At 36.7% G+C, this 12538-nt stretch overlaps 1 protein-coding gene across 5 annotated transcripts in view; it reads right to left on the reverse strand.

The window, feature by feature from the left end:
- Window positions 1-12538, reverse strand: part of LAMA2 (laminin subunit alpha 2) — a 637158-nt gene that overhangs the window by 236887 nt on the left and 387733 nt on the right. For all 5 annotated transcript variants that reach the window (XM_045066381.1, XM_045066380.1, XM_045066378.1 and 2 more), the window contains 2 exons: window positions 6617-6723; window positions 1441-1621 (listed from right to left, as the gene is read on the reverse strand). In XM_045066381.1, coding sequence (XP_044922316.1) covers window positions 1441-1621; window positions 6617-6723 — 288 coding nt within the window. The remainder of the gene's footprint in view (window positions 1-1440; window positions 1622-6616; window positions 6724-12538) is intronic.

Genomic DNA, 12538 nt, shown 5'->3' on the forward strand with positions numbered 1-12538 from the left:
TCTCAGAGCCCTGGGATTGAGCCCTGCCTCAGGCTCTGTGCTCAGCTCAGAGGCTGCTTGAGATTCTCCCCTCTCCCCATTTTCTTTCCCCTCTGCTCCTCCTCCTGCTCAGGCTCTCTCTCTCAAATAAATAAATAAACAAAATCTTTAAAAAAAGAACAATATATTTTAAAATACAGCATTTTAATTTCTAGTATATACAGATATTGACTTAGAGATCATATATAGATTCTTAGAAGATCTACAGTTATAACTTTCAGAATAACATAATGGCTTATCTTTATGATACAAAGTATATATTGAAAGTGGTTGAGAATATCCAAAAGGTATGGTTTTAAAAACAATTCAAAAGGGGTGCCTGGGTGGCTCAGTGGGCTAAGCCTCTGCCTTCAGCTTAGGTCATGGTCTCAAGGTCCTAGGATGGAGCCCCACATCAGGCTCTTTGTTCAGTGGGGAGCCTGCTTCCTCCACTCTCTTTGCCTGCCTCTCTGCCTGCTTGTGATCTCTCACTCTCTCTCTCTGTCAAATAAATAAATAAAATCTAAAAAAAATAAAATAAAATATAAAACAATGTGAGATATTACTCCTGCCACTTCTTACATTAATTTGCTACAATGGTCAATAATGTTTTTAAAATCTTACCATGCATTTATCATGGTACTGAGAGGAGTATCATCAGTGTTGAATCAGTGAGTTTAGTGGGCAAAGGTGATACCTAGTGAATGTTGGAATAAGAGTCAATTCCAAATTAGTGGCATATAAATCAAGGTTAATGTTCAATCTTCACTTTCATCCGTAGTATGCTAATTCCTATTTTCTTAATTCATGATTTGTGGGAAGAACATGAGAACACTTCTTGTGGGAAATCATGGTTACAAATCTTCTTGCATTTCCCCAAGAACTAGCAAATACCTAGCACTAATTTGTTTCTTTCTTGGACCATCATAGATTTCAAGGAACATGAAAGTAGATGAAAATGTATTTTTTGTACCTGAAAATGGTATTCACTTCTCTGATCCTTGTAACAGTTTTGCAATAGGGAAAGGGAACATTGAACTGCATTAACTTGAGAGTGAAGTTTAAACTAAGAGAACGCTGGCAAAAGAAAAACTGAATATTTGACTTTTAGGCTATAGCAGCCGTTGAGTGAGTGACTGGCGGTCACAGACAGGGAGGCATACAGCAGAATTGAGACCTGCTGATGGATTTTCTGAGTACTTGCAAGCTGTTATTTATAGGGCAATGTTTCACACTGCAATATACTTTTAGCTTATTTAAAATAAATATACATTACTTATTAGTTTAAATATTTTGGATCATGTATTTGTTGTCAAGGTGCCTTTGCTTTCAACTCTGGGAATGCAGAAGAATGAATTGCTACAGTTGCCAAAATGCCAAAACCAGAGAATGAACGCGTAGGGCTTAGTTTTATTTACAGACCTGTGCAGCCTCCTTCTTGGAAGTTGAAATAGCCACGAGCACAGCGGTCACATTTCTTTCCTGTCACTCCAGGTTGGCACCAACACTGACCGCTTTCTTCACAGTCGAATGATTTCGACCCAAAAGAATTGCAATTGCAGGGAACACACCCCCTCCCCGATTGTAGGCCAAAGGTTTCAGGCTGGCATAGAAAAGGAAAGAGAAAAATTAAACTTAAATTAATTAACTCATTATGAAACAAGATGCACAACACGAAAACGTAAGGTAGGAAAGAGGAACCTATGGATTGTTGAGGTTCTTCACTGATGTTAGGACAATGAGGTTGTAATTTGACCAATGGATCCTTTTCTACAAAATCCAAAAAGAAGAGTATGATTATTTTAAAATTTTATCAGAGTTTATAGCAGAATTAGGGTAAACTATCCTTCCTGTCAGCTATGTTTTCACCAGTCTTTCCTATATTTTCCAAGATTTTAACAGCAATGTGGGGAACTAATCTAGGGGGTGTTACTTATATTTTAAGTGAAACATTTACTTGTTTCATTCCTAATAATCTGAATTGATTAATTTGAGACCTTATGAACTCCTTCTGCTTGTTAAAAATGTTTTCGATATTATTGACCAGAAGCCTACAGTTAAAATTAATGTTTTTCCTCTAATATTTGATCTAATTTTTGTCATCTCTCCATAAATACTTCTAATTATCATTCTAGGGCTTACATTATAGATATAACTTAGAGATTTATGCCTATGCTGACAAAATAATTGGTTTACGAACATCTAGGTTCTAGGGTTTCATTTTAACAACTAAAATTGATTTGAGAGGGCACACATCAAAGCACCAGATTAGGTAGATGAAAGAAAACTTTTATTCTCTGTTGAGTTATTCTTAGGCATATCTCTTATCTTGCATAACAAATAACTTTCTATGATCGGTTTTCATTACCAGCTTTGGCTTGAAGTACATGTTATCTGACCTATAGTGACGATGTTAGAAAGTGTGGATGGATTAAAAATTACCTCTACTAGAAAAATGGAAAGTGCATATCCTACTTAAAGTACAACAGGGTTGTATTTTAAAATATGAAGTGTGTCACATTATTATGGTATTTTAATCTGGGAAATTAGTCTTGGTAATTACTTCTTTGTAAAAAAATAATTCCTATTTGGGATTATTAGACTTAACAGTTACTTCCTGGTATGAATAAATCTTGCTATATAATGGGAGCCACCCAAAGAGAAACAAATAAGGCTCATTATATATTCTTGCCATTATTGTTAACAGTATGAAAAACAGTTCTAGAAAACAAAATCACACTGAAAATTACTCTCTTAAAATGAGTATAGCTAAGAACAGTTTTGGTTTTTAAGTATAAAATGGGTTGATAGAGTTTAATAATCATTTAATCTTTGTATTTACTGCTGGCTTTATTTTTATTTCCAGTTCAAATTCAGATGTCATCATATTATTGAAGAAGAAAGTGTGTTTGTGGAATCACTATATTGTACACCTGAAACTAATGTAACACTATATGTTAACTCTACTGATACTGAAACAAAATTTAAAAAATAAATGAAGAAAGTATCAGTTGTAACAAATGGCTTAACATACAATTTTGAAATTAAATTTCACTATATAAGGAAAGATTAAGACATATATGCTTTTTATTTATAATATTATACCTGACCTAGAGAAATAATCAGAAATTGAGAAAATGGGTTAAAGTATGAGCATGCCCATTACAGTATTATTTATGAGAGTAACTTCTCAGTGTTAGAAAGTTGAATGAATTAAATTAAATTTATAGCATTCATGCCATAAAATAATATGCCAACATTAAAATCCTGTTTTGAAACAGTTTTAATGAGAGGAATATGCTTAGGACATAGCATTATGCAAAATTTCAAAAAGCAGAATACAAAATTATATACACACTTTTATTCCAATTATATACCTCTAACGACACACATACCATTCAGGCACACACAACTAGAAACATATGTACATAGAAAAAAAGACTAGAACATACTACATTAAAATTGTTTTTAAAAATTCAAATCATAAATATATTTGCATTTCTTATGCAAAGTATTTTGCATATATTTCCTAAATTTTCTTAACTTAGATATCTGAATTGTAGAGAAAATACGTTAAGTTCATCTTTATTTCTTAAATTTTTTTTCACTTGGCATATCTATATATCTTTAATGGATATATCTATACAGTATTAAATAAACTTTCAAGTCATAGTTATTAAGAAAATTTCAAAGTTCATTATGTAAAAAAAGTAAGAAAAAATATCTCTACCATACTTTTCAAATATTTAAATAATGTAACTTTGAAGAGCTAAGTTACACTATAGAAACAAATTTCATCAACAAAATTTTAATGAATTTAATGTACAAAAATTTAATTCAGAGACTAGGGAAAATTTTTGTAGTAAACAAATTAAAAAAGTAGACGTTCCTAGTCAGTAACCGAGATTAATGAGAAACAGTCCCTACCCAGTGTCAATGAGAAGTCTGATGGTCTCCCAGAAATTATTTTCACTTGGGGTAATAATGACAATGAGCACTTATGTATTGCGCCTGCTGGGTGCCAAGCAGTGTTCTGAAGCCCTTTGCAAACATGAATTCATTTAATCCTCCAGACAATCCCGGGAAGTAGTTATTTCCATCACCTTTCAACAGAGTGAGGAAACTGAGGCCCAGAAAGGTCAAGTAATTTAATCGGCAGTGGGAACACGGTGGGCTGACATCCTCCAGTTTTTCTCTTGTGGATCCACTGGAGAGCTCACCCCAGGACATGCTTCTCCCAGTCAAAGACTGATGACAATAAATTACTAGAGCCTTCCTGCCCAATCCAGGATGCCTCTCTAATGGCTAAAGGGTGCTCGGGCACTCCCCTTCGGCCAGGCAAGCATTTGGCATTTTGGAAGAATCCTTCCTTTTCTTCTTTCACTTCCATCTGGCCTGCACCACAGAAGTCTCCCTGCTCGTCATGCTCTCTCCTCCTTCATCTTTTATAGGCATTTCCTCCCCAAATCTCTTCACATCTGCTTCTTGAAGGATCCAACTGACAAAAACCCTACACAATGGGTTTGTGTACAGAAAGAGGGAAGGAACAGTCTTACAGCTAGGATGTGGTAAGACTGGGATTGGACCTGAGGCAGTCTGGTGTCAGAACTAGTGTTCTTAAAATATCAACAAAGAACCTAAAAATAATGTGGTTTTTTTCCCCCTTTTCTATTCCTTTGCTTTTTCCATTACTCTCACCTTCTTCTATCCGTTACCTACTGCTCCCCCTACAGGCTGTCATTCTTCTCTGGCAGGTCTTGTGTCCTGTAACTCTGCAGCAGGGTCCTGGACCTAGTTTTCCTCCTTCCTCCTCCTTTCCCTCCCCTTCCTCCCTTTCTCTCTTCCTTTCAGTATTTGCTTTCTTTTGCCTTTTAAGATGGGGGCGGTGGGGTGCTAAACTTCTGTAGTAGAAAACATGCTTCCTTACTTTATGTATGTGGTATATTTGTAGGATGTGAAAATGTGTGACTTGTGGTAACTATGGGCAAACTTATGATGTGGAAAAGTCTCAAAGCCATCAATTATGATGAAATGTTACCAGAATAACAGAGCAGTGGGCTACATTTTCTTGGGAAAATCACTTTCTCTGCTAGATATCCCTTCATTTGTTCATTCATAGAAGTCAATTTGCTCCAAATGATGTCTGCAAGTCCTCCCACTTCTAAGATCATAGGCTTCTACAAATAAGCTTTCATTTCTCCAGATCCATGGTTAGTTGGGACTTTTATGAAACTTGAATATACTTTTAAAAATACACCAATAGGGGTGCGTGGGTGGCTCAGTGGGTTAAAGCCTCTGCTTTCGTCTCAGGTCATGATCTCAGGGACCTGGGATAGAGTCCCGCATTGGGCTCTCTGCTTGTCAGGGAGCCTGCTCCCCCCCCCCCCCGCCTGCCTCTCTGCCTACTTGTGATCTCTCTGTCAAATAAATAAATAAAATATTTAAAAAAAAATACACCAATATAGCTCCTTCCAAAGGCAAGGCTGGAAGCAGGAACTGCCTAGTGTTTACATTTACAGCTGGCACACTGAGCAACCACGACTGGGAACAAGGCCATCGGGGAAGGTCCACTGCAGCACACAGAACATGACATGCGGAGGCATGAGCCATGCACTGCCTCGGGGATTACCGGAGCGGGGGCCCGATAGGCTCCCCGAGGGCACCCGCTGGAGCTGCTGACAGCCCACCTCTGAGGAGGCCCCAGCACCCGCTGCGCTCTCTGTGACCGCTCCTCCTGCCGCTGTGCCTGCATGCTGAGGTGGCACTGTCGCCCTACGAAGCCAGATTTACAGGCACATCTTCCTGTCCCATCACACCACGGCGTCACAGAGCCAACGGGATTGCAGTCACATAGCACACAGAATTGCTTCTCTGGCTCCCACCACATACTGGGCTTTAAAAGCCAACAGAAAATAGAAACAAAGGAACAAAAGAGCATTTGATATTATTCAAGAGATTGACGCAGATGATATTCTCAAACTGCCTACAGAGAGACCACTTTGCCATCTGAGAAGTGCTTGTTTTGTTGAACAGCATTTATCACCAAAATACATATTTATAAGAAAGAGGTAGTGTGGCTCCGTCACCCTCGTGGAGGGATTGAAGGTGCTTGCCATCCGGAAGGCAGGGTGATATGTTCAAGAACAGAGAGCAACATATTTGGACTCTTTTATTTCCTTTTAGAAAAAACAATGTCTCTAAAAATATGTGGATTAGCTTCTCTACTGGAAATTTCAGTTAAGTAGAATTTGCTAAAAACAAAGGGTGTGATGCATTTCCTTCTGCCAGCATAAGAGCAAAGAGTGTTTTACTCACCATAGACTGGGACTAACATGATGCGCTATTTGTTTCAAAAACATCTGAATTGCACAAATACTCCACATATTCACTGCCAAGGAAAGATACATTGAAGTCAAAAGCTAAAGTTCAGCGATTTTTTTTTCTATTTTGGAAAAAACCTTTCGATGATCCCAGTGCTGGTACATATAGAATTGCATGATCCTGAACTCCTCTCTCCATATATTTACTACGCACATCGTTGAAGCCTCATGAACATTTTCCAGGAGGAAGTGATTCTTCATCAGCTCCTGCTCCTTACCTTACACTCATCACACCGCCGTCCCTGCACGTTAGGTTTGCACTCACACTGTCCCGTCCTGGCATCACAACGCTCAGAGAAGGAGCTGTTGACATGACAGCGACAAGCTGCAAAAAACAAGAGTGATCTGTGGTTGGGAAAACACTTCCTGGAGTATTAAGAAGCTTACTAAATAATAATATCCCCCAGATGGTAATGCTGGAATTGAGTTTTGATGATGATACATGTAAAGCTATATCATAATGCCTGGCATATAATATGTTGTTAAAACATTACTGTAATCATTATTATCCCAATTTTGAGAGTGAATTTATAAATGTTATATAATCTGTATTATTTTATATCTATTGTGTGTGTATGTAGACACACATATATGAACAAACACACACACCTTTAAGATTAGAAAAGTATGTAAGACAGAGGAACTAAGCAGATCTTTTTTCCAAAGAGGACATCAACGTGGCCAGCAGACACAGGAAAAGAGATTCAACATCACTAACCGCCAAAAAAATGCAAATCAACACCACAATGAGATATCACCCGATACCTATTAGAATGGCTGTTATCAAGAAGACAAGAAACAACAGATGCTGGCAAGAATGTGATGAAAAGGGTACTCTTGCACACTGTTGGTGGGAATGTAAATTGGTCCAACCACTTGGGAAAACAAGGTGGAGTTTCCTTAAAAAATTCAAGCTAGAAATACCATACAATCCAGCAATCCTACTACAGGATGTACACTTAAAGGAAATGAAAACAGAATTTCAAAGAGATATATACACTCTCATGTTTACTGCAGTACTATTTACAATAGTCAAGATCTGGAAATAATGTCCATCAAGGATGAAAGGATTAAAAAAAAAAGAAAAATGTATGGTGTATATAAATGGAGCATTATTCAGTCTCGACAAAGAAGAATATTCTGCCATTTTCAACAACATGGATGGACCTTGACCACATTATACTAAGTGAAATAAGTCAGACAAAGAAAGCCAGCTACTGCATGATACCACCTATACATGAAATCTGAAAAAAAATCAAACCCATAAAGAACAGGTAATAAAATGGTAGTTTACCAAGGGATGGATGGTGGGGCATAAAACTGCTATTGTTTAAGGGTTCACACTTGCAAGTAGTAAATAATAAGTAGTAAATAAGCTATAGTGCTCTAATACACAGTATAAGGAATATAGACAATATTGTGTATATTGTATATATTGTGTAATAGAATAAATATTGCTACAGTGGCAATCATATTGTAATATTGTAATATATAGGTATATCAAAGTTACATGTGTATACCTTAGATTTACACAATGTTATATGTCAAATATATCCAGTTAAAAAGAGTATAAGATGAAAACACTGTGTTAAGTCTATTAGGAAAATACCATTATAATTTTTAAAAGTCACTTTGTTTTGCAACTTATATACTATTTTCAATACATTTGGTTTAAGTACTCTTTTGTCATTTCTGTGTTATGAAGTTGTTTGATGCTATTCTGAGATATATAATAAATCGGTCTAAAATTAAATGGTATTTTCACAAACAGAACATAATTAATGGCTCACTCTGTACCTACAAGTGTATTTTCAGTGGTACCTATAAACGCACTGACACAAGGGGAGACGACACAGGAATTTAGAATATTCATAGGTGGTTTTGGTAAATTTTGTGCAATGCCTCATGTCTCTGGATACTTTGATTTTGAGCACAACTTAAAAATACATTATAAATAGCTATTCCATTGGCCTATGCTATTTTCCTGTTCATCTGACTCAAGGTTGGGCTTAGTTTTACTGCTTTCCTAAAAATGGCTGAATTTTTCTCCCAGCAATTTTGCCTTCAGTTTCTGCTAACTTGATACAAATTTGGTACCCATTGAGGGACTGGCCTTAGCAGCAGCTGAGATTTTCCCTAGGGAATAATCGCTAAAGCATACTCAATAGCAGGGATGTGAGAAAAAGCTAACACAATATTTTCTGTAAATATCTATTTCATTTGATAGTAGAAATGTTGAATATACTTTAAATTTCTTTTTTAAATTAATTTTTTTTTAAATGAGAGTAGTTGACATGCAATGTTACATTAGTTTCAGGTGAACACCGTAGTAGTTCAACAAGTTTATACATTATACTATGTTCACTACAAGTGTAGCTGCCATCTTTCCCCATACTTCCTTTTAAAATATAATTTTAATTTCTTTATGTGAATCTCATATATACTATAGTTCAATTTTTAAGATTCCACATAATCTAGAAGTTATTTTTTTCTTAGAATGAAGAATATAGGATTAAATTTACCATAAATTGATATCATCTTAGAAATAACAAAAGCAGGGGGCGCCTGGGTGGCTCAGTGGGTTTAAAGCCTCTGTCTTCGGCTCAGGTCATGATCCCAGGGTCCTGGGATTGAGCCCCACATCAGGCTCTCTGCTCAGTGGGGAGCCTGCTTCCCCCTCTCTCTCTGCCTGCCTCTCTGCCTACTTGTAATCTCTGTCAAATAAATAAATAAATAAATAAATAAAAATAAATAAAATAACAAAAGCAGTTATAGGATACAAAATCAATGTACAGAAATCTGTTGCATTTCTGTACACCACTAATGAAATGGCAGAAAGAGAAATCAAGGAATCAATCCCATTGACAATTATACCCTAAGTCAAAAGATACCTAGGAATAAACCTAACCAAAGAGGTAAAAGATCTATACTCTGAACGCTATCAAACTCTTAGGAAAGAAATTGAAGATGACACAAAGAATGGAAAAACATTCCATGCTCATGGAATGAGAGAACAAATATTGCTAAATATAGCAAAAAATGAACAGCTAAATATATTAAAAAATAGATACACTGCCTAAAAATATATACATTTAATGCAGTCCCAATCAAAATGCCACCAGCATGCTGATGGCATTTTGATTGGGACTGCATTAAATGCATATTTTTTTTTCACAGAGCTAAAACAAACAATCCTTACATTTTTATGGAACACAAAAGACCCCAAAGAGCCAAAGCCATCTTAAAAAAAGCAAAGCAAAGCTGGAAGCATCACAATTCTGGACTCCAAGTTGTATTATAAAGCTGTAATAATCATCAAGACGGTATGGCACTGGCACAAAAATAGACACATTGATCTTTGGAACAGATCCACAGATCTATGGAACAGAATAGGAAACCCAGAAATGGACCCACAACTATATGGTTTACTCATCTTCAACAAAACAGGAAAAAATATCCAAGGGAAAAAAGCCAGTCTCTTCAACAAATGGTGTTGGGGAAACTAGACAGAAACATGCAGAAAAATGAAATGGGGCCACTTTCTCACACCATACACAAAAATAAATTAAAAAAGGATGAAAGACCTGGGCGCCTGGGTGGCTCAGTGGGTTAAGCTGCTGCCTTCGGCTCAGGTCATGATCTCAGGCTCCTGGGATCGAGTCCCACATCGGGCTCTCTGCTCAGCCTGCTTCCCTTCCTTTCTCTGTGATCTCTTCCCTTCCTCTCTCCTACTGTGATCTCTCTGTCAAATAAATAAATAAAATGTTTAAAAAAAAAAAAAAAAAAGGATGAAAGACCTAAACTGAGACATGAAACCATCAAAATCTTCGAGGACAACACAGACAGGAATCTCTTTGATGTTGGCCATAGCATCTTCTCACTAGATACATCTCCAGAGGCAAGGGAAACAAAAGAACTATAGGGACCTCATCAAGATATAAATAGCTTCTGCACAGTGAAGGAAACAATTGACAAAACTGAAAGGCAACCTATGAAATAGGAAAAGATATTTGCAAATGATATATCTGATAAAGGGTTAGATCCAAAGTCTATAAAGAATTTATCAAATTCAATACCCCCAAAAATAAATAACCCAGTTTCTTAACCCAGTTGAGAAATGGGCAGAAGACATGAATAGTCATTTTTCCAAAGAAGACATCCAGATAGCTAACAGACACATGAAAAGATTCTTAATACACTCAGCATCAGATAAGCACAAATCAAAACTACAATGATATATCACCTCACACCAGTCAGAATGGTTAAAATCAACAACACAGGAAACAACAAATGTTAATGAGGATGCGGAGAAAGGGGAACCGTCTCACACTGTTGGTGGGAATGCAAGCTGGTAAAGACACTCTGGAAAACAGTATGGAGGTTTCTCAAAAAGTTAAAAATAGAAGCACTGGCATTTTTAAGAGAAATATATGACCCAAACTATAACATATATATTTAAAAAGAAAAAATGTATTTCTTTGTAGTGGTATACTTTCCATGAACCAACCTAAAGAAAACTAAAATAACGATTTATCATGAATTTTCTCTTCTTGAGGGTTTACTACCTATGCACAGATGAGCTATAAAATATATGAAAAATTATAAAAATAGATAATATATTTCTTAGGCTGAAGAACATTAAAAACCCTAATCATTTCTATATGTACTTCACAGCAAGTGGTATAAAATTGGTGATAGTTTAAGAATGTTTTTATACCATATTCTCCTACATGTTCTTATTCCATAGATCCCCAGTTTACCACAATAAAATGAGTGGAAAGATCTCCTCAACTTTATTGAGGGAACTACTGGAAGATAGAAAAAGAGCCCTAAAATGAGCCAAACACAGATACAACTACCACGAGCACTACTGCCAAAGGAGCTACCATGTGTGAGCCTCCCAGCCGCCCTGACCCCTGCGGCAGGGCACTGGGTACTCCCTGTGGCTAGATCCTTTAATCCACACCCCCCCACCCCCCCGCACAAAATCATGACCTTTTATGTAAATGAGGAAACTGAATCTTCATGAGGCCAACGGTCTTGTCCAGGGTACGTAGCTAGAAACTGTAGATCTTAGATGATGTCTTTGAATGGGAGAATTTCTTAAGCTTCCTATGATTTTACACAAGAAAACCTACAATGTTTAAAGGCACTACTGTGCCTGTTGGAAATTTTGCTTTAAAAAAAATTCCAATTTATAGGTGATAGTCATCAATGCTTATTGTTCTAGAGAGCGATTTATGGATTTTGTTTGTGGCTTTTTAATAAAAGGTGAAATATTTACTTGATCTGAAGAGACCAGAGTATGAGAGTGAGAGTGATTTGTTTTTAATTTAACAAACTGTCATTTTTAAAGTACAAAAATCTGGCACTCATCTTCCCAACCTGTGAGAAGAAAGGCACATTTGTTTTTGAAATGGGGTCTCCTACCTGGTCTTTGGTGCTTAGAGCAGGGACAATAACAAGACACTACAGTGGTTTCTATAATTTTGCAGCTCCTAGGTCCCAACTGAATGACTGGAAGAACCCCTTCTTATATAATGAAGTGGGCAGAAGTGAACTGTGGATATTATAACCTGACCTACCTACAGATTATGGCAGCAGGTGAAGTCAAGGATGGTATAAAAATGCTCAGGTGCAGACACGGACTCACCTTCCACTGGATTCTGCACAGAAAGCTTTCCTTTTCCCATTACTGCTAATATGAAGCATTAGTAAATTATATGCAGTGTCAAATAAGACAGCTAAGGAGGAGGAGGTGACAGGAGAAATGTACTGATTAATATGGGTGAGGCCCTACAATAGCCAATTTTGTGAAAGGAAATGCGGAAATAGCATTCTGTGAATAGTCCTAAGGTGAAGGTCAATTATTCAACAATTACAAATGCCACTGCATAGAAATATGGGCAGAATTTTACACCTATTATGAAATGCAAGAATGTAAAGTTCACATGTGAAAGCATAACAGATGAACACCTATAAACAGGTACCAAAGCAATCACAGGGACAGATAAATTCATTTTAAGAAAATGATTATCACTGAGATACACAATAAGGATAAATGGGGCTTACCTAATTTCTAGTCTTCTCTCCTATTGTGGGCACAAGTTTGTTTTACTAATCTTCATTGCACACATCTA

Source organism: Mustela putorius, unplaced genomic scaffold (genome assembly GCF_011764305.1).
Source record: "Mustela putorius furo isolate JIRA1106 unplaced genomic scaffold, ASM1176430v1.1 tig00003863_pilon_pilon_pilon, whole genome shotgun sequence".
Lineage (NCBI taxonomy): Eukaryota > Metazoa > Chordata > Mammalia > Carnivora > Mustelidae > Mustela > Mustela putorius.